Here is a 24154-nt window from a genome sequence, read left to right as displayed (position 1 = left end):
TATCAAGTATCTTCTCAGAGCAGAATGGAATAAAACTAAAAATCAATAACAAGAGGAACTGTGGAAACTACACAAATACATGGAAATTAAACATTTGCTCCTGAATGACCATTGGGTCAATAAAGAAATTAAAACGTAAATAGAAAAATTTCTTGAAACAAATGAACGTGGAAACACGACATACCAAAACCTGTAGGACACAGCAAATGCTGTACTAAGAAGGAAGTTTATAGCAATAAAATTCTTGCATCAAAAAAGCAGAAAGATTTTAAACAATCTAATAATACACCTCAAGACACTAGAAAGGCAAGAACAAACCAAACCCCAAATTAGCAGAAGGAAAAAAACAAAAAAGATCAGAGCAGAATTAAACAAAATAGAGGCTAAAAAACAACAAAAAGCATCAATAAAACAAAAAGTTCGTTCTTCAAAAAGATAAACAAATTAATGAACCACTAGCTAGACTAACAAAGACAGAAAGACCCAGACCAAAATCAGAAATGGAAAAGGAGATATTACAACTGACAACACAAAAATACAAAAGATCATCAGAGACTATTATGAACAATTATATGCTAACAAACTGAAAAACCTAGAGGAAATGGATAAATTCCTAGAAACTACAACTTCCCAAGGTTGAAGCAGGAAGAAATAAAAAAACAACAGACCAATAATGAGTAGCAAGATTAAATAAGTAATAAAAAGTCTCTTAAAAATGAAAAGCCTAGGACTGGTGGATTCACTGCTGAATTCTACCAAACATATAAGGAAGAACTAATATCAATCCTCCTGAAACTATTCCAGAAAATTGAAGAGGAAGGAATTCTCTCTAACTCATTGTATGAGGCCAGCATTACCCAATAACAAAACAAGACAAGAATAAAACAAAAAAAATGAAAACTATAGAAGAGTATCCCTAATGAACATAGATGTAAAAATCCTCAACAAAGTACTAGCAAACCAAATTAAATAGCATATCGGAAGGATAATACACTACAACCAAGTGGGATTTACACGAGGGAAACAAGAATGGTTTGGCATGCAAAAGTAAATAAATGTTATACATCACATCAACAGAATGAAGGATAAACAACATATGATCATCTCAATAGATGCAGAAAAAGCATTTGATAAAATCCAATATCCTTCCTGATTAAAAACTCTCAACAAACTACGCATAGAAGGAACATACCTCAACATAATAGAGGCCATATATAACAATATCAACTTCAGCTAACATCATACTGAAGGTTTTTCCTCTAAGAAATGGAACATGCAAGGATGTCTACTTGCACCACTCAAATTCAACATAGTACTGGAAGTCCTAGCCAGAACAATAAGTCAAGACAAAGAAATAAAAGGCATCCACATTTGGAGGGAAAAAAAGGAAGATGTACCTCTTTGCAGATGACAGGATCTTATATTTAGAAAAACCAAAGACTCAGGTATGATAAATTCAGTAAAGTTGCAGGATACAAAATCAACATACAAAAATCAGTAGAAATTTTATACACCAACAATGAAATAGCTGAAAAAGAAATCAAGAAGACAATCCCATTTCCGATAGCTACCAAAAAAATAAAATGCCTAGAAAAATAATGTGACCAACGAGGTAAAAGATGTCTACAAGGAAAACTACAAAACACTGATGAAAGAAACTAAGGAGGACACAAAGGAAAGACATTCCATGCTCATGGATCAGAATTAATATCATTAAAATGACCATACTACCCAAAGAAATATACAGATTCAATGCAATTCCTATCAAAAGATCATATTTCACAGAAATAGAAAAAAAAAGAAATAAAATTCATATGAAACAAAAAAAGAACCAGAAGAGCCAAAGCAATCCTGAGCAAAAGAACAAAGTAGGACCCATCACACTACCTGACTTCAAAATATATTACAAGGCCATAGTAACCAAAACAACATGGTAATTGTATAAAACCAAACATATAGACTGATGGAACAGAATAGAGAACCCCAAAACAAATCCACATATTTACAGCCAATTGATTTTTAACAAAGGCACCAAGAATATTCACTGCAAAAAGGACACCCTCTTCAATAAATGGTGCAGAAGAAATTGGATATCAGTATGCAGAAGAATGAAACTGGACCTCTATCTCTCTCTCACCATATACAAAAATCAACACAAGATGGATTAAAGACTTAAACATTAAGATTCAAAACTATGAAACTACTAAATAAAAACAGAAAACACTTTCCTATGAAACATAGGAAGGTGTAGGCAAAGATTTTTTTTTTAGGGTTTTGATTGCTAGTTTTTAATTTTTTTCTTCTTTTATTATTATACTTTAAGTTCTAAGGTACATGTGCACAACGTGCAGGTTTCTTACATGGGTATATATGTGCCATGTTGGTTTGCTGCACCCATCAACTCATCATTTACATCAGGTATTTCTCCTAATGCTATCCCTCTCCCAGCCCCCCAACAGGCCTGGGTATATGATCTTCCACTCCCTGTGTCCATGTGTTCTCATAGCTCAACTCCCACTTATGAGTGAGAACATGCGGTGTTTGGTTTTCTGTCCTTGTGATATTTTACTGAGAATGATGGTTTCCAGCTTCATCCATGTCCTTGCAAAGGACATGAACTCATCATTTTTATGGCTGCATAGTACTCCACGGTGTATACGTGCCACATTTTCTTTATCCAGTCTATTATTGATGGACATTTGGATTGGTTCCAAGTCTTTGCTATTGTGAATAGTGCTGCGATAAACATATCTGTGCATGTGTCTACAGTAGAATGATTTAAAATCCTCTGGGTATATACCCAGTAATGGGATTGCTGGGTCAAATGGTGTTTCTAGTTCTAGATCCTAGAGGAATCGCCACACTGTCTTCCACAATGGTTGAACTAATTTACACTCCCACCAACAGTGTAAAAGTGTTCCTGTTTCTCCACATCCTAAGTTATTTCCTGACTTTTTAATGATTGCCATTCTAATTGGCATGAGATAATATCTCATTGTGGTTTTGATTTGCATTTCTCTGTGAACCAGTGATGATGACCATTTTTGCATATGTCTGTTGGCTGCATAAATGTCTTCTTTTGAGAAGTGTCTGTTCATATCCTTTGCCCTCTTTTTGATGGGCTTCTTTTTTTCTTGTAAATTTGTTTAAGTTCTTTGTAGATTCTGGATATTAGCCCTTTGTCAGATGGCTAGATTGCAAAAATTTTCTCCCATTCTGTAGGTTGTGGTCTAGGCAAAGATTTTATGGCTAAGACCTCAAAAGCACAGACATTAAAACAAAAATAGACAAATGGAACTATATTATACTAAAAACTTCTGCACAGCAAAGGAAGCAATCAAGAGAGCGAAGAGACGACCTGTTAAATAGGAGAAAATATTTACAAACTATTCATCAACAAGCGACTAATATCCAAAATATACAAGGAACTCAAACAAATCAATAGCAAAAAATAAGCAAATTATACCATTAAAAAGTGGGCAAAGTTGCCTGTTCACTCTGAGGATAGTCTCCTTTGCTGTGCAGAAGCTCTTTAGTTTAATTAGATCTCATTTGTCAATTTTGACTTTTGTTGCAATTACTTTTGGTGTTTTAGTCAGGAAGTCCTTGTCCATGCCTATAAATGGGAGAAAATTTTTGCAATCTACTCATCTGACAAAGGTCTAATATCCAAAATCTACAAGAAATTTAAACAAATTGCCAAGAAAAAAACAAACAACCCTATCAAAAAATGGGCAAAGGATATGAGCAGACACTTCTCAAAAGAAGACATTTATGTAGCCAACAAACATATGAAAAGGAGCTCATCATCACTGGTCATTAGAGAAATGCAAATCCAAACCACAACGAGGGCTGGGCACAGTGGCTCACGCTTGTAATCCCAGCACTTTGGGAGGCTGAGGTGGAAGGATCACGAGGTCAAGAGTTTGAGACCAGCCTGGCCAATATGATGAAATCCCAACTCTACTAAAAATACAAAAATTAGCCAGGTGTGGTGGTGTGCGCCTGTAGTCCCAGCTACTTGGGAGGCTAAGGCAGGAGAATCACTTGAACTCGGGAGGCGGAGGTTGCAGCGAGCCGAGATTGGGCCACTGCACTCCAGCCTGGGCCACAGGGCGAGACTCCATCTCAGATAAAAAAAAAAAAAAAAAAAAAAAACCCACAATGAGATACCATCTCACGCCAGTTAGAATGGTGATTATTAAAAAGTCAGGAAACAACAGATGCTGGCGAGGTTGTGGAGAAATAGGAACACTATTACACTGTTTGTGGGAGTGTAAATCAGTTCAACCATTATGGAAGACAGCATGGTAATTCCTCAAGGATCTAGAACCAGATATAACATTTGAACCAGCAATCCCATTACTGTGTAATACCCAAAGGATTATAAATCATGCTACTATAAAGACACATGCACACGTATGTTTATTGCAGCACTATTTTCAATAGCAAAGCCTTGGAACCAACCCAAATGCTTATCAATGATAGACTGTATAAAGAAGATGTGGCACATATATACCATGGAATACTATGCAGCCATAAAAAAGAATGAGTTCATGTCCTTTGCAGAGACATGGATGAAGCTGGAAGCCATCGTTCTCAGCAAACTAACACAGGAACAGAAAACCAAACACCGCATGTTCTCACTCATACGTGGAAGTTGAACAATGAGAACACATGGACACAGGGAGGGGAACATCACCGACTGGGGCCTATTGGGTGGTGGGTGGCAAAAGGAGGGAGAGCATTAGGACAAACAACCAATGCATGCGGGGCTTAAAACCTAGACAACGGGTGGATAGGTGCAGCAAACCACCATGGCACATGTATACCTATGTAACAAACCTGCACGTTCTGAACATGTATACCAGAACTTAAAGTAAAATAAAATAAGTGGGCAAAGGACATGAATTGACAACTCTCAAAAGAAGACATACAAATAGCCCACAAGTATATGAAAAAAAGTTCAACATCACTAATCATCAGAGAAATGCAAATCAAAACTACAGGGAGATATCATCTTACCCCAGTTAGAATAGCTATGATTAAAAGACAAAAAACTAAAAGATGAGGATGTGGATAAGAGGGAACTCATACACTGTTTGTGGGAATGCAAGTTAGTACAACTGCTGTGGAGAACCTTATGATGATTTCTCAAAAAAATAAAAATAGAACCACAAGATCCAGCAATTCTGCTACTGGGTATCTATCCAAAGAAAAAGAAATCAGTATAACAAAGGGATACTTGCACTCACGTGTTTATTGCAGCACTGTTCACAAAAGCAAAGATATGGAATCAACCTTAGTGTCCACCAACAAACAAATGAATTTTTAAAATGTAGTATATATACAAAATGAAACATTATTTGGCCATAAAAAAGAAAAAAAATCACATAATTTATAGCAACATGGATGGAACTGGAAGGCTTTATGTTAAGTGAAATAACCCAGGCATAGAAAGACAAATATTATGTGGTCTCACTCATACATGGGAGCTTAAAAAAAGTCAGTCTCATAAAGATAGAGAGTAGAATAATAGATACCAGAGTCCAGGAAGGGTGGGTGAGTGCAAGGGGGGATAAAGAGGTAGGTTAATGGGTACAAATGTATTGTTAGATGAAAGGTATGAGTTCCATCATTTGACAGCAGAGTCGCGTGACTATAGTTAACAACAATGTATTGTCTATTTCAAAGTAGCTAGAAGAGAGTTCTCAACACATAGAAATGACAAATCCTCAAAGTGATGGGCACCTCAAATACCCTGACTTGATCATTACACATTCTATGTATGTAACAAAATACCACATGTACCCCATAAATACGTAAAATATTATATAGCAGTATATTATAAATAAATACTATTATAAAAGGATTTTTTTAAAGATTAGTTACCATTGTGTAACTAGGAGTAACCCCAGGCTCAGGGATGATACTTTCCCTTGTCCTTGGAGATTTACTGTGAGGTATTTGCAGTGTTACCTTATCTGACTCTGGATTAACAAGTCTTTTCCAGTTTCAGATGCCATCTGGCAATTTCATTCTGAGAATGGGGGAGTAATCACAAATCAATCTTAGGAAAACACAGAAAGGAGGTGTCCACAAATGTGATTTAGGGAAAGGCTGGAGTTGGGGTAAGTAAAATAGAAGAGGAACATTATCACCAATTGGGTAGACATTGAGAAATGAGTTGAAAGGGGTCACACTTCACAAATGAGACTAAATTCCCAATAAGTCATATTTTCAGGGCAAAATTGAGTAGCATAACACGCTGAATGTCTTATCTACAACCATAATTGGACCAAGGACCCAAATTCCCACACACCCCTCAATCTCATGCAGCCTTTAGTTAGTTGTGTTAACACAAATTGTATATATTTAGTACATTTTCCTTTATTGGGTAATTGTCTTGCTGATCAGAGTAGAATTTGAGTCCCCAGGGAGAAGAAGACCACATGTCCTGTTAATTTTTTTAATTTCACCCTCTTGTCCTTCTTCACCACTTACTTCCTCCCTTCCTTGCACACAGTACATGCTTACCAGTTTGTTTATCAAATTGAATCTAAGCCTTCAACCCAACACTAAATCTCATGTTTGCAAAGAAAGGGGATAACAAGCCATATCAGAAAAGGTCCTGAGGTGTAATTCTTCTATAAGTCTAAAGTTAGAAGGGAAGAAAAAAAATGGAGGAATGATCCTGGCTATTTTAGCAAGGTTATATGGGGTGAGGGACAGTGGAAAACCTTTATATTTAAGCCATCTTTTACCCAATGCCTTTAGAATAGAACTGAACATAACAAGCTGTCAGCAGCCACAGGATGACATAAAAGGATGCCCTTGATGTTCAACATTCCTGAATTCCATCTCATACTATGAAAGCAAAGAGATCTACAATTATCTCTTCCCAGTTTGAAGACTTCCAGGTACTGCTCATGTTACAAGCCAGTAACTTCATCCAGCCTAAGATGCTCCTTTAATCACTAAGAATTTTAAAACACCCTGAAAAGAGATCTCTTGACTTTAGAATTGTTGAGATCTTTTTCAACTAGTTGATGCCAACCAGTGCCCAGTTATTCTTCCTAACAATTTCTGCATCTAGTGCCTTCCCCCAAAGTATTGACCCAATAAACAGTCTACTGGGCATCTCTTGAAGAGTCCATGTGAGCTGGCTTTAAAAAAAAAAAGAACTTTATTTCCTAATACCATTTTATGCATAATGATTCTGCTATTACCATTGTTTCACTCCATTCAATCTAAGCAGAAAACAGTTGAAATATATATGTAACTTCAGGTTCTTTGCAGTGTTCATTAATCTTTGAACAATCTTTGAGTGTGTAATCGAGAACTGAACAGTGACCCAATTACATAACCTTGGTAAAGATTTTAGGCTTCTTGTATAACTGAACAGTGACCCAATTACATAACCTTGGTAAAGATTTTAGGCTTCTTGTATCATCTGAGCCAGTCTAATAATCCTCTGCTTAAATTAAGTACAAAGGCATGACAGATGCAGTCTCAATTCTGTATTGTTTTAAACAAAAGTAATGTATTGGACAGTCATTTAAGTCCAATACTTAAATACGTAATACTAAATGACCCCATCTAAAAGATGGAGATATGAGGTCATCACTTAAGCACGTATTGAGTAGCTGACTCGTCATGGAGGACCTGTCAGAATGCTGTTCTACTTAAAATCAGCTATTGCACTGGGCCAAGTCAGACTTTTATTTTGATCAAGGCATTAAATTATTAATACTCCTATTTTTATTTTTCACAATAGAAATAATGTTTTTCCATTTTCACTGGGACGGAATTCACATATCTCAATCAAATCACAACAAAGTGACAAGGAAGATTTAAGGTTCTTTATAGGCATTTTTCAACTGATGCATGTGTGAAGAGCATGCGCCTCCTGAAAAGAGCAAAAGACAGGACCCTATAGTGACACACTGTTAGGAGACTCCTTTGCATCTGGCAGCAGCATACCCAGCTCTTCTATGAAGCAGCTCAGAATGGACAGAAAATTCAGACCTGACTGCAATCCAGCAACAATCAATGGCTCCCTGAAAACCCCTGATATTTGTGAGAGAGAATCCAGAGGACTTGTTAACTAATCCTTCCTCTACAGTCCCAACACTGCACCTGTGTTAAGAAGGCAAAGAAAGGAATGTTCGATTTGGTCCTGAGAAGAAACATCTTTATGAGGCTGTGGCTGGATGTTACACACTCATCCTTTCTTTCCTCAAGATCAAGGCTTGCGCAGTCCATTTAACCAGTCATTAAATCACTGCAAAAGTACAGCATAAGAATGTTGTCCGTGGTGTTGTCCAATGTCTCTTTCATAAGGTCCCACACAATAAATTCCTCCTTGAGTATCCAAACTCAAAGAAAATAAAGAAAACATGATAACTTGAGTGTTTTCCCATTTTCCTTATCTGTCATAAAATTCAGCTAAATTCAGTACCTAATCAGTGATTTTAATGAGATCATCTGTAATGCCTACTCATTTGCCTCCTTCTTTCCTTTAATGACATGTTCAATCCTGTAAGATGTTTCAAATCATGTTCTAGAGACAAGATAGAAGACATATGCCACTCTTCAGTAAAAGCCTGTTTTCCAGGAAAAATCTTACCTGCATATGAGTCTATTTTTCACCAAGGCGGTAAAGATCGCCTGAAATAGTTTATGCTGAGGATGTTTGCTGAAATTTCTCTCATTCTTGTAGTTTATACTGAGACAAAACAAACAGAAAAGGATTTTGTAATAGAGATCAGGCTGTCTCAAAATTGCCAATGCAGACAAAGATCATCTATGTTCAGGTAACGTTTTCATTATTACTAACCACTATACTAATGAGGATTCAGGCAAATATTGAAGGAGACTTGCATTTAACATGTTGCTAAAAGCAACTATCAGCTGTTAAAATAGGAAATAGAAATTCAATTATAAGGTTAAAAATAAAATATAGTCAAGCATATGTATTTCCTTTTAACATATTCATTAAATTATTCCCTATAAACACTAATGGCTAAAATTGGTTGGAGGGAAGAAAAGGGTAAATGGAGAGAAAGAATGATTGGGGCACATTATTTAGACAGCTGTGTAACAGGAAGAAGAGAAGAATTCCCTCTCCACTTTTCCACATACCCTCGACGCCACTGGCTGATCTTGCTATCAACACCAGTGGTTATCATTTATAATACCTTCTAGATAAGAAGAGTTTATTAACACACTTTATACACCTTCAGCCATGTTGACTGTCACTGTTGATTGTTTATATGGTTTTGTGTGTGTGTTTAACAAAATTCGGAGATATTCCAGCTTCAGCTTCTTTTTGCTGATCTTACAGCCCACCAAAGAGGTTAAAAATACCTCTAAAACATTCTATTTTAAAACTGGAAAAGGATAAGAGATAATAAAAGGGTCACATTGCTACCAAATACATGATACAATATTTTTGCACATAATTAAATAAAACTAATTTTAAGATCTAAGACAAATAAGCTGGAATTCCATGAACATACAACCTCAAAGGAAAGGTGTGTAACCTTATGTTGCCATGCGTAATGTTCTGCCTTCTCAGTCTTTCAGATGCCATTGGACAGCATGTCCCCATCCTAGTGACCTGAGGGTTGTAATGGTTTCTTAGTACATGGGCACTGGTACTCACTTTATGACAATTTTTTAAGTGTTTAAGTGTTCCTCACTAAAAATATATTTTTAAAATATGAACACATGAAATGTCATGTAACTTTCCCATACTATTAAATTTGTTGTCATAAGACGACAGGGAAACAAAAACAAAATCTAGGCCAAATAAACAAATGATCCTTCTAGAATATTCATATTGATATTTCATGCCACTTACTATTTACATGGTACTTAGTGCCAAATGACCCAAGCACACTGTAAAACTGAGAGAACCAGCTCCTGAGAGGGGAGTGGCCCACAAGAATGTGTAACTTTGCAGAGGTCTGCATGGCAACAGAGATGAACATTACCTGACACTTTCAATGTTAGAGGTGTGCCGCAACCCCTTCAACTGAAAACCTCAGTTGTTTTGACAACGACATACTTTAACCACCACATCTGTTCACAGCAACGGCTCCTTTTATGCCATCTCATTACTGGCAAGATCTAGACAGACAAAGATTGGGACAAGCCTAACCAGGCCAATAATCTGGAACCACTTCCTCGTTGAGCAATGCCAAACGCATGTCAGCATAGGGTACTAAATCTCCCAGGTCAGTTCCACCTGTACCCATTAAACCTGTTATTTACATATTATTTCTGGGAATGGTTTAAGAACTAACTGAAAATATTAAATTAAGAATCTCTATGGTAAATTTTGAAGTGGGTTTTAAATTTTAGCTCCTGGGATAAACTTAAATAAAACTGTGAGCTAAGCAGAATAAGTTGCTGAAGATGGAGATGCTGGATTTCTTACCTAAAATTTTCAAGTTCAACAGCTTCTGTGGATTCATGCCACTGACCCCGAGCTCTGTGTCCACCCGCCCTGATGGCGGGCTCAGACTTCGTCATGCTATTTTGGGCACTATCGAAGTTAATGGCTGGAAGCTACAGAAATAGAAGCATAGAGTACATGAGGATCACAATTCAGCACGGGATAAAGAAAGTAACAAAATATGGGGAGGATGAGGAGAATGAGATATTTTTCCAGGCCAATAATTAAGATAACAACCCTTTCAAATGTAAGGGTTTTCCAAGATTCAAATCAAGCATCTTTGACTTAAACATCTACCTTACACTGTTTTATTTTTCTTCATAGCTTGTAACACCACTTGTCATATCTGACAGTTATTTATCTACTTTTAGTCTCCCTTGATCATAATGTCACCTCAACACAAGCAGGAACTTGCCTGTTTTTGTTCAATGCTATTACCCCAGCACCTAAAACAGATACAGGTTTGGGGTGACACCTGGGCATCAGGAGGTTTTGAAGTTTCTCATGTGATTCAAACGTGCAAGCTGACTAGAGAGCTCCTGGATCCAGGTAGAACACTCTGATATAGAGCAGAGTGCCCAAATTGAGAATGAGTCATCATACATTCATTTATTCTTCAATATTTACCAGGTGTACACACTATTTTCCTGGTGTTAGGGATATAACAATAAAGAAGATTCTATCACTTTTAATCAGTCTGAACATCCTGATTACTCAATCATATTTATAAAAGACATTAAAATATATTATCAAATTTACCATAAGTAAAAATTTAACTACAACAACTTCACTATGCTTCCACTTGCAATAATAAATTGTCAGGTTATCAGTATTCAAATAGTTTCACTTACCAGTATTTGTCTATAATTGGGATAACCCGAAGGTTTCTGATAACACAATAAAGTTGAGCATGGTATAGACAAATATCCTGCTTTTTCCAAAGTACAAATGAAGGACGTTCTATAATTAGCTAAATTATTACAGATGAGGTAAGCAGAGTATAACATAACAAAAAAATCATTTTTCAGTAAATTATTCCATTTTATATATTACCAAACAAAGTTATAATATGTTGCACTTGTTGTCTTATTTCACTGAAGTATTTAATGTAAATCAGTATGAAGACATCATTTCCAGCCAGGCATAGTGGCTCATGCCTGTAATCCCAGCACTTTGGGAGGCCCAGGTGGGTGGATCACCTGAGGTAGGGAGTTTAAGACCAGCCTGACCAACACGGAGAAACCTGTCTCTATTAAAAATACAAAATTAGCCAGGTGTGGTGGTGCATGCCTGTAATCCCAGCTACTTGGGAGGCTGAGGCAGGAGAATCACTTGAACTCAGGAGGCAGAGGTTGCGATGAGCCAAGATCGTGCCATTGCACTCCAGTGTGGGCAACAAGAGTGAAACTCCATCTCAAAAAGAAAAAAAAAAAGACATCATGTCTTTATTCAAAGAGAATATGCCCGACTTTTTATAAGGTCAGCTTACAGAAAAATGGATTATAATAAAGACATCGTTTAATAGTTAACAAAAAAACTAAAATCCTTTTTTATCATATGCCAGCCACGGTCAGATTTTCAAAATGTTAATAATAAATCTTCCATCCTATAAAACTACTTTTCTATCTCAATTCGGTCAGCCAATCTACAACCACCAAAAGACAATAGGCTGAGTCAGCAACGCTTAGTGGTTAAGACAACGAATTCCCTGGCCAGATTCTATGAGTTTAAATCTACCATTAACTAGCTGCATAATCTCAGAAACTTTACTCAATCCCTCTGTGCATCAGTTTCTGTATCATTAAAATGGAAATAATAATAGTATATAACTCAAGAGTTATGAAAATTGCATGAGTTACTATTTATAAAACACTTGCTATGTGTCAAGCATAGTTCTAATTGCTTTGTACATACTCTTTTAATCCTCATAATTATTCCTATTATACAGATGAATTTTGCTAAATGAATAAAATTTGTCATTACAAATTAGGTTATTTCTGAATACGAACTATTAATCCAAATGATATCTAACATGAAGTAACAGCACAAGCAAATTTTCCCATGTTATACTCAAAATATCATGATACACGGCAAAAAAGAAGCAGGTTTTCCAGGCCCAAGAAACTCTAAACCCCCTTACCATTAGCACAACTCCTAGAAAAGTTTGCAAGAGAGAAATTAGCCAGCACAGAGAAAGCAAGCCCAGGTGATTCCAAGAGAGGAGTGGAAAGCTGCCGCAGCTTGCAGCCATTCCCTTTGCAGGCAGAGCAGGCGGCCTGTATCGGAAATCAACTCACAAAAAACGGGTAGATAAGATGGATTTGGCATTGATAGTTGCAAAGACCAGGAACCTAATAGTAGGCATCTTGAAGCAAGTAGCACTTCATATGAAAGAAATGTACATTCAGAATCCAGTTCAAAACCTAGAGTCTTTTCTCTTGGGTCCCCAATTTGTCTATCTTCTGGGTGTCTGATCTCTCCACACCTGGGCATCTGCGGCCTGTTACTCCTGATCTTGGGTCAGGGTGTGACTCAACCTCCTGACAAGCACTTGCCCAAGCCTTCCTGGATAGAGCTATTCATTCCTTTCCTGGTGGCAATACCATGCTTACCTCTTTTTCAAAACTTATCTCAGGCTAGTATAATGTATAGCTTACACAACATCCTTTCCCCTTGAATTTGGCCACCCTGAGGGCAGCATCACATCTATTAATCTTTGTGCTCTTAGCACCTCTCACAGAGATGGGCATATTGTAGGTATTCAAATGTGAAGCTGTGGAACAAATGCTCACTTTGTTCTCAGTCTCTTTGCCAAACTAATTCATCTGCTAAACCACCTTCAGAAAAGCTCATCCATTAATTCAGTGTATTTGTTGCAGACACATCATACACCAGACATTGTGTGAGACACTGTATATATATAGTAAGCAGAACAGTCATGGCTTCTTGTCTTCAAGGAGCTTACAGTCCCATGAGTCACGGGAGGGGGTTGCAGTCCATGGACCAGAATGTCAAGAATGTCGTGTCACTTCTGCTTGCAAACTTCAACGTTCTCTGGTGCTTATGGAATCAAGTCCAAAATTCATAGATAGGCTTTCAGACATTAAACAGTGTCTTCCAGCTTTATTTATTGAATAGAAATGTCTAGTCACCCTTTTACTTAAATTCTTGTCATTTTTCTTCCTTCAGATATTTGATTATTTTACTCACTTCACCTAGAATGCCCTTTCCATTAATTCCACTGACGGACAACCAGCCTATTTTTTAAGAACCACCTCCTTCCTTGTCATTCAAGCTAAAATTGGCTTCCTGTTCCTCAAAAGCTATATCCTCACTGCATGCACATTCAACCAGGATGGTGTCTTACCTCATACCATAATTATCTGTGCCTACTCCTGCTCTCTCAAAACATAAGAGCCACCACCATGCCTTATACATTTTCTTTTTACAGCATCTATCAAAACCTCCTTTATTTCAAGACAATTAATAAGCCCATAACAAATTAATTTTCTTCTTTCTTCCATCTTTTTTTAAAATTGCAAATAAATTCCCTAGCTTCCTATGGCTCTAAATGTGGAGAAAGAAAATAATCTGAATTCCAGGTCTCATCAGGTTGCTTCAAGATTTGTGAAAACCTCTGGTGACATCTCCAATCAGCTTTGTAGTTTCACTTTGCCTCAGTAATCCTGGGGCAGTTCTTTTTCTTGAGTTATTGGGTTTTCCTGGATTATGATTATTCTAACCCTGCTCATCCTGAATGAGGCCTTTCTGCCTCTGTGTGTCTCTGTCTCCAGTTCTGTCACATTATGAGACTGTCCTAGAGATATGCAGAGATACACAGTGTAGGTCAGGACAAAGAACAAAAGTAGAACACTGGAACACAATGGAACAACGGGGGAAGTAGCCTCGCTCCTTAGAGATCCAGAGGAAGGGCATTCAGTTCTCTGCACTCTCTACCCACAAGGTAGATTTCCTCTGTAACCTGAATTTGGCCAGCCTGGTTCATTTGCAAAAAACAGGCCACAACTTGTTAGCGCAGAAATGCAGCTGAGTGGGCCTTAATCACAGGTTTCACTTTTCAAATTGAGTACTGAAAATCTCCGAACCAAATATGTTGCCGATGTGTATATTTTGTTGAGCATTTCTGCTTGACCCCAACTCTACTTTGCTCCCAACCCTTGTTTTTCTCTTATTTTGGGCCCTGGTTTTAATGTATGACAACCTATCACACTTTCTGTCTCTTTATAAGCTCTTAATGACTCTTTCTGGAACAAGCAAAGTATAAATAAGTGTAACTTGAGTTATTTTCTCCAATATCTTCCCTCTCCTATAAATGTCTCCACATTATTTTACCAAAAGGAGGACAGAATGACATTTCTTATTTCAAAATTACAAATGAATGAAACTTTTATAAACACAATTAGGGATTAATTTTGTAAACCTAAGGATCTTCATTAAATTGACAGTATTTTTATTTTTTTTAGTACCATCTATTTTGTGAATAACTCAAGCATTACAAATATACATTTTTGTACATGTGAAAGATTTTACAAAAATATATGCTATGTAAAGTTGTCCCACAACAGATTGCAAATTTGAAAACTGGTTAAAGGGGGAAAAATCACTAAATTAACTTTCATTAAGCCTGCCAGATGTTATCAAGCAAGCAGTGTTGAAAGGGCACACAAGAGATCTAGTAAGCATAAACTTCAAAGTTGGAAAATTAGAGCCAGAAAAACCATATTGGTTTTTGGTTTTGGTTTTTTTGTTTTGTTTTGTTTTGTTTTTTGCCCTGGCTAAGAGGTTATACATCCTCATGTGGTGACCCAATTCTCAAGTCACAATTCAATTTAGCAAAATCTGGCCAAGAACTCATCAAATATAGTGAACCAGAGGCAAAAGTCAAAGTTGCTGGCATTAGGAAATACAAGATCTTGTCAGGAAATAAGACATGTAAACAAGAGTTTCCAAAGCACAGGAGAAAATAATGCCACAGCAGTAAAAGAAGGAACCTTGGGAAGACAGAGATCACCTCTAGAATGGAAACTATATGGAGTTAATATCATTAGAGTTGGGTCTTGAAAATGGGTGAGATTTTATAAGAAAGAAATTTAGGAGAAGGAAATAGTAAAAGCAAAAAGTAAAAGTCTTTGATATTATGGTTACATCACAGGATGTACAGTGGGAAAGAATGGGCACTACACTCTAAACTGTATGCCTAGCCATCTTGCTTGCCTCTTTCAGAAAGAACGGACTTAATTTTGCCAGTCATTTAACAGGTATCTCAGCATTTAGAAGCACACACTGCAAAGATGGGGTGTCTGCGTTCAGAACTAGACTTCACCAATTAGGAGGTTGTTTGGTCTTGGGAAAGTCACTTGATTTCTTTGTGCCTGTTTCCTCATCTGTAAAAACGGGAGTTGCAATTATTAAGCAGGGTAATGCACGTAAAGCAGCGGGCACATAGAAAGTGTTCCCTAAATATGAACTATCATTATTTGGCTTTTATATGCCATCAAATCATTTTCCAGTATAAGCAGATAGAAATGCTATAGTTCTCTGGTAAATGTGGTTGATATAACAAAAACTATCAGGGCTGGATTATCAAACACATGAGCTCTTAAACAAATTTACTTAAGCAAGAACAATGTAGACTTTAGAGCCAGACTACCAGGGTTCAGGTCCCATCCCTGCCATTTATGAGTTAAGGTGCTAAATAAGTGTCTGCCATTTTCATTATTATTAGCACTGCTATGCTGCTCCCCAAGCCTCCCTGGATGGCCTCTAATCTCATGACTTTCCAAAGTCTCACAGGTGCAAAACCAAAATGAAAAGTTTGGAGATAAATTCAAGCAGAAGTACCATTTTTTCTCTAATAAAAACATTAAAATGCTACTATAAAAATAGCCAAAAATCACTTCTTGCCCCTCTTTTTGGTGAGGTACATTGTGCAGCAAGCCTCAAGAGTGGTACTGTAGCAAGGGGGCAGGATTGGGAAGAGTGAGGGGGAAGGAGGAGAAAAATGTGATAGCAAGTGCTTTGAAAATAACAATTTCCCTAAAGCTCGGAAAGCCAAAGGTTGGCCATTCAGTAAAAGAGTATGCAGTTTGTTTACAGACCGAAGAGGAAAGGGTTTGCTAAGTAGGACAAGCATAGGTTAAAGCCTGGCCTGAGAGAAGAATGTGGATGCCAAGTCTTGACAAAGCCTGAACCAGGTGTCAGAGAAACAGCCAGATGAAGAAAGAGCAAAGATGCGAATGAGCAAAGAAAAGCAGACATATCGTTCGTAGAGATGTTAAATGGAGCCCTTTGGAAACATATGATTTTTCTTTTATTACCACATGAACATTCTTTGAAAACACTACCTGTTGTTTGCTTGATTGGACGTTCAAAAGGCACCGAAGTCTTTTAAGATCTGAATAGTCCCTAGGAGAGAGAATAACACAATGTGAACCCACAGAAGGCTCCAGGTGAACAAGATCATGTTACCCACTGATGGCATTGCCACTTGGAGGCCCGCTTTTATCAACTGGAACGTATACACACACTAAACATTTTCTTTAGAACACTAGAAATGACCAAATGTTTCAGTAAACACTGTAACTCTGAATAATAGTTGTCAAGAGTCTTCTCTATTTCTCAAAAAGCCATTAAATCTGTTCAATGGCCACTGCCTGAGTTAATAATTAGCAAACACTCATTAGGGAGTTACCTGATGGTGATTTCTTGCTGTTTTTTATCAGTTGATTTTTCTGTGGTCTTCACCTTTTTGTCTTGATCAGGCATTGTAAAACATCAACGCCCCAGAATTAACATCACATTCCTTTCAAATTAAACCAGAGGGAAAATTTTAGTTGGGTTGTGTGCGCCAAAATATTCTCAGTTAATACAGACAAAACCCACTTATAACATCTATTTAAACATGGAAAACCTAGATTTAGTTCTAATACAATAATAAAAGTGTTAATATGAATACCACTTACTATTTATCATTCAAAGGACATTGGGAACATTTAGGGCCTGCTTTACCCTCACTCAAAAGATAAGTATGGGTTTGCCAATAGACAAAGAACAATTGGTTTGCTTTTATTTTTCTTAATCAATTTCTAATGCAATTATTTTAATTTTCAGAATAGAAATAGAAAGTTGAAGATGCTCATATTTTCAATTACATAACAAATACAAAATTAAGTGTGTTATATGGGTTTAATTTGACTGGATGTAAATTTTCCAACTGTGCTTCAATGCCACAGTTTTACTTCAATGTGTTGTTCAGGCATGAAAAAGAATGCATTATTGTCTTATAATAGCATGCTTCAATGTATTGTGAAATCTATGGTCAAAATCCAAGTGTTTCAGAAGTATTTAGAGGCAAAAGGAATGTACCAATGGGCATTTCACTTCCACTGAATCTAGGGAAATTTAATTTTGTGAAATGCTCAACGACAGTTTAAGGATTTAAAAATGATTTTCCCAATATATTTGTCATATTTTTGACAAATAATTGGGCTACAATTAAGAGCCAGGGACCGGGTCTCTCAGCACAGGAGCACAACAATAAAAGGTACAATATTAACACTTTAGGATTGTACCGAGGATATAACACCACCTCTTTCATTCAACAAATATTTATTGACCCTTTACTATGCCCATTCTCAGATCGAAAACTGCTAAAAGGTTAAAGAAGCTATTACAGGTATGTGTTTCCACCACAAGCAAAAAAACAAACAAAAACCCACTCATGAACTTTAAAACATGTTTGTGAGGAGTTCAGGTAGAGATTTAGCATCTATTTTTACTCCAAAAGAAAGAAAGAGAAGGGAGAAGGTAGAGAAGGGGAGGTAAAAAGAATGGAGGATCTGTAAGGTAATGTTTAAAAGCAAAAGACCCAAGTGTTTTTAATATGCAAATACAAAAATGCCCCGTAAGTTCTAAAATAAATGGAAATCCATTCAAAATAAATAGAATCTAACTTTACTCTTCCCTCAAAGACAGAAGAAAAACTACATAGCCACACTGTCCTGCTGTTGGCTTCAAATTCCTGCTCAAACTATAGCTACAGACTGTTTTAGAAGCAGAAAATAGAAGCCGCAATGACAAGCACAGGAGAGCCTATGGAAAAGCTCATAGGCTTCTTCTGCTAGAAGAGGATCGCATTTACCACTATCAAACTCGCTGAACACCCTGTCTTATTCTCTTGCTTAATTTCCATAATTGTATTGAACAAGTGTGTGAACAGGAAATAATGATCTAATTGTTATATCTGTTTGAGATCAGCATGTACTCTGTGAGCTGGAAGGCTGAATATAGATGACTCTTTGGAAATGTTTCACTTAATTAAACAGTAAACAAATTCACCAGAATCAGCAGAAACAGACAATTGCCTTTAGGATAAAAAACAAAATCCTTTCCATTTAATGGCTGCTCAAATGGAGATATTCTGAAAAAAAGCTTTGAGAAGTTGGGAATGCTTTAAAATATTTAACCTAATCCCATTTTAAATTAACAAAAATGATTACATTATACTAATGTCTATACTATAATATGAAATGGGAGATGGGGGAAGGAAGGGCAGTTCATATGTTAAGTTGCCCAAAGGCAGACAATGTATTAAGAAAGCATTCCCAATAGAGGTCAGGCAAGGGTGCTAACGCAAAAGCTCTCTAGAGGGTAGCTTCGGTCTAAGCCCATGGAAGAATGCTGCAGTGTAGATTAGTCCTCAGAGTTGTCTAAACTGAGAGAAGAGAGAGCCTGGCTCTCATATTCCTGTAGCCTTCAGTCATAACTCCCCAGGCACTCCTCTCTTGTGGTAGTGACTCCAAGTCACTTAGAGGCAGTCCTCTAAAAAAGACATACAGAATCTAGCTGTTAAAGCAGAACATTGAAGCCAATACCAGGACACACAGTCCCAAGGAATGGGAGAGGCTCTGGGCAGAGTGCCCACATAAATCCACTAAAATCACCGACTCCATGCGGAAAAGCTGTGGATAATGAAGGTAAAGGATCTTTGCTATGGATACAAACTAAGCATCGCCTACTGCATTAGCTTCCAACTACTGAGTTGAATTTCCCTCTTTCTTTGCTTGACCTCGCCAGACGTTGGTATGATCTCGTGTCCTAGCAGCTCAGTCCTTGGTCCTTTTCCCTTCTCTATCTGCCCCCTCTCCCAAGGATCTCTTGCAGTCCCATGGTTTTACATACCATCAGCAATTATAAATTTATATGTTCAGCCCTAACCCCATTCTGACCTCCTAAATTCACAAAGTCACCATATGGATGCCTAATGAGCATCCCAAATTTAACATACCCTAAACAGAACTCTTGACCCCCACCCCCTAGTACCAAATGCCCCTAGTGCTCCTCATCTTGGTAACTGGCACCACAATGGCTCTCAAGACAAAAGTTCAGGGGACATTCTTGGCTCCTCTCTTTCCTCTACCTCCCATATTCAAGCCACCAGCAAAACTAGTTAGCTTTCCCTTCTTTCCACTCCTACTATCACCCTACTCCAAGCCACCATCTTCTCTGCCTGGATGACTGCCACAACCCCCTCAACAGTCTCTCTGCTTCCACCCTTGCTCCTCTACATCCTCAGGAACCCCAGGGAATGCTTTAAAATGTAAATCAGATCGTACCACTCTGTGGCTTCCAACCTTCCTGTGTCCTCCTATTGGACTTGGCTTCCAACCATGACTTTCACTGCTCTGAGCTTGCCTCCTCCCCTCTCCCTCTTGCTTCCTCCACTTCAGCCATGTTGGCTTTCTAGAGAGAAACATGAACCCACGAACATGCCAAATGCTATGGTTTGAATGTCTATCCTCTCCAAAATTCATGTGGAAATTTAATTGCCACTAAAACAGTATTAAAAGGTAGGACCTTTGAGAGATAATTGAGCCACAAGTCTGTCCTCATGAGTGGGTTTAGTGCATTTTACAAAGGGCTTTCAGGAATGAGTTCTCTCTCTTTGCTCTTCTGCCATGTAAGAAAAAGTGTGACTCCCTTCCAGAAAAAAACAGCATTCAAGGCTCCATCTTGGAAGCAGGGACTGGGCACTTACCAGACACCAAGCCTACTAGCACCTTGATCTTGGACTTCCCAGCCTCCAGAACTGTTCTTTATAAATTACCTAGTCTGCCAGGCATGAAGGCTCATACCTATATTCCTAACACCTTCAGAGGCTGAAGTGGGAGGATGGTTTGAAGGTCAAGAGTTTGAAACCACCCTGGGCAATATACCAAGACTCTATCTCTGCAAAAAATTTAAAAATAAGCCAAGTGTGGTGGTGTGTACTTGTAGTGCAAGCTTCAAGAAGCTGAGGCAGGAGGATTGCTTGAGCCCAGGAGGTTGAGACTGCAGTGAGCCCTCATGGCGTTACTGCATTCCAGCCTGAGCAACAGCACAAGATCCTGTCTCTTAAAAATAAACAAATAAATAAATACCCCAGTCTGTAGTATTCTATCATAGCAGCACAAAACAGACTAAGACCACTTGTGCCCATGAACATGCCAACTATATTCTTGCCTTAAGCACTTTCTGCCTGCTTGCTGTTCTTTTCCCATAATCTCACGCTGGCTTCTCCATATCCTTTGGGTTTCAGGTCAGATGTGCTCTCCTAAGTGGGGGCTCCTCTGATGAATCTCTGTGACATATTCACCCCCACACATTCATACTTACCACAGCACTCTGTTTTCTTTCCTTCTGGAGTTCATCAACACTGGAAATCCCCTCGTCCATTTATTGACTTCTTTGAACTAGCTTATAAGCCTCATACAGCAGGGACTGTGTCTGTTTCATCCACAAATATGTCCCTGACACATAGAACAGCACATAGTGCATGACACAGTGTAAGCATGGCATAAGCCCTCAAAAAATATGTATCACAATCTGTAAGGAGTGACTTATTTTGCGAGTTATTTGCTTTTAACAGTTACTTATTTTGAGGCTTAGAACCTCCCCTGACATCCCAAGTCTGGTGCTCCTTCTCGATGCCCCCAGAGCAGCCTATACTCCTCACATATTATTATTATGTGGTAATCAGGAAAATGCAATATCAAATGTATGGGTTTGCTCTGGGAGGTTTTAATGTTGCAATTGCCTTATTACCACAGAAGGCCAGGAACTGGGCTTCCATTATTCACCAGAGAATGGTGAGTTGTAGGCAAATAATAAATATTTATTGAATGCAATGCCTAATAAATGGATGAACGGATAAAAGGATTATTTTTTTAAAAAACCTGTGTCATTACTTTTTTAGGTCAACAAATTGCTCATAAAGCTCTTTTATAAATAAAATCAGTTGATGAGCATTTGTGATGTTGTAATAATCCTGAGCACATTCAGGAATTATTCAGTCATTGGGGGGAAACTTAGAGTTCTATATAAGAAAATACTCATCGCTGTGCTTCTGAAATTATCTGTAATAAAGAACTCTTTTAAATTTCCAATCTTTTATGGACTGATACTTTTGGTTCAAATCCTGTTCAGTGAGACAACGCCACTGGTGATGTGCCTAAGATGTCCTGGCAATGCTGAAGTGCTGTAAATATTTCTAAACACTTACTCTCAATTTCTGTCTTTATCTGCTCATGGACCAGTAACACACCAGTCTGAATATCCCCTGAATACCACTGATCTGGATTATTAAAGTCTATCTTTTTAAGTAACAGAACTGTTTTCACAGCAACCCTAGATGAATCTCTAATTGAGAACCACAGCCCTAAGTACAGAGTCTGAGGGGATAACCCAGAAATGGACAATTCCATGACAACCAGGAGAGGGCGAGAGTGAGGCTAGGAAAGGAGAACTGTGGCCAAGCAGTTAAAGCTCAAGGTGGACTCTCCATTTAAACCAAAGCAATCTTATTTCTCTGGGGTTCTGCATACAGCTTCATTAGAGAAAAGGATTCTATTGCTAAAAATAAAAATAGAAAACCACTGATTCTCTAACGCTTATTTTACCAATGAGATTAGGCCAAAAACGTTGGCTTTCTACAAAAACTTTTGGCCTTATCTGTAAAATAAGTGTTAGAGAATTTTCTACACAAACACTTGTACCTATATGGGTTTTTCTTCCATTCTAATGAGACGGTGGAAATTAAGTTTGTTATTTTTTTATATAGGGAGTAGTCACAGTAGTGAAAGATTATATATAAAAACCAAAGGCATGCTACTTTAAAAACAGAAACTTCTGGTGTCTTTGCTTTTTTTGTACACCTCAGTCACGGGACCTGAACACCATCTCAGATGGGAAAGAAGAGACTTTTCCAAACCTCAGGGTTTGGTGCTTACAGCCCTAGACAAGTACAGCTATAATCACAGTTATGATTCATTGTTGAATTTTTAAATCCATTTTTTAAAAGAAACTCTCAGAAGTAATTTCTATCCTCTATTGTTTGAAATTTGGGTTAATGCTAAAGAAGTCCCTAGAGACGCACCTCATTTGCTCGTGATGTCTTGGTAATTGCTGAGTAAACACATGTGACAGAGAAAGAAACACATGCCATGGCAAAATTACCTAACTGAGTGTAATTAATCTAAATTGTGCAATATTAACCTACTAACTAAATAACATAGGGAGTATTTGTGATATGGTTTTCAGATCTCTACCCAGAAACCCGTTTTTATTCCATGGTTGCCTTAGCTACTCAAAAGATCCTCAGGTGGCCTCATATTTACTAAATATGAAACAGAGTCATTTGAATCATTATAGTAAATTGCCTACAAATCCACAAATATATTTTTTTTCCTACTAATCACTTAGGTTGCATCCTTGTAAATACTCCATTTTATTTACTACATTTACTAATGGTTAAAAACAGTACTTATAAAGTAATAACAGGCCAGGGAGTGGTGGCTTATGCCTGTAATCCCAACACTTTGGGAGGCCAAGGTAGGCAGATCACCCGAGGTCAGTTCGAGACCAGGCTGACCAACATGGTGAAACACCGTCTCTACTAAAAACACAAAAATCAGCCAGGTGTGGTGGTGCACGCCTGTAGTCCCAGTTACTCAGGAGGCTGAGGCAGGAGAATCACCTGAATCCAGGAGGCAGAGGTTGCAGTGAGCCGAGATAGTGCCACTGCACTCCAGCCTGGACGACAGAATGAAACTCCGTTTCAAAAAAAAAAAAAAAAATCAAAATCAATCAATCAATCAAAAATAAAGTAATAACAGTGAAAATACATCAGATTAAAGTTAATTACCACTTTGGCTATGTCAATTTTGACAAATTTGACAATTTTGAAAAAAGCACTAAAATAAACTGCAATGAACCCTGCCACAAAAGGAAGTTAGAACTTCCTGTACTGACAAGAAGTCTCTGTTTCTTCTGATGAATAATGATTAACCTTTCATTTTAGATGACAAGTTACAGTTCTGTTTTCAAAGAGACATATTAAAAGAATTTAGAGAAATTTCAGCCCCGTAACTAACTAGAAGTAGAAAATGGAAAACCATTTCTCTAATTCCTTTACTGTAGATATTTTTCTAAAAATTCCTCTAATAGTGATTCTTTGAGAAAAGTAGTTAAAATAAGATGAAAATTCACATAGAGCAGCCAGAGATAAGACAAACATGTTAAAATGCACTGGTTAAATGTTTAGTTCTCAGTTTTGATGACTGCAACATGGCGATGGCAAATGTCAACCTTGAGGGAAGCTGAGTGAAGGGTATATGGGAATTCTGTGCTGTTTCT

At 37.6% G+C, this 24154-nt stretch overlaps 1 protein-coding gene across 22 annotated transcripts in view; it reads right to left on the bottom strand.

The window, feature by feature from the left end:
* NEK10 (NIMA related kinase 10) overlaps window positions 1–24154 on the bottom strand; it is a 266823-nt gene that overhangs the window by 229918 nt on the left and 12751 nt on the right. For all 22 annotated transcript variants that reach the window (XR_008523824.2, XM_054552456.2, XM_054552461.2 and 19 more), the window contains exons 2-5: window positions 17175–17285; window positions 16828–16888; window positions 10445–10575; window positions 8630–8728 (exon numbers count right to left, since the gene is read on the bottom strand). Coding sequence is in view for 21 of the 22 variants with exons in the window: in XM_054552456.2 (XP_054408431.2) it covers window positions 8630–8728; window positions 10445–10575; window positions 16828–16888; window positions 17175–17248 (365 nt within the window). In the remaining variant the exon portion in view is untranslated. The remainder of the gene's footprint in view (window positions 1–8629; window positions 8729–10444; window positions 10576–16827; window positions 16889–17174; window positions 17286–24154) is intronic.

Source organism: Pongo abelii, chromosome 2, assembly GCF_028885655.2.
Source record: "Pongo abelii isolate AG06213 chromosome 2, NHGRI_mPonAbe1-v2.0_pri, whole genome shotgun sequence".
Taxonomy (NCBI): domain Eukaryota; kingdom Metazoa; phylum Chordata; class Mammalia; order Primates; family Hominidae; genus Pongo; species Pongo abelii.
This window is presented reverse-complemented; position numbering and strand designations above follow the sequence as displayed.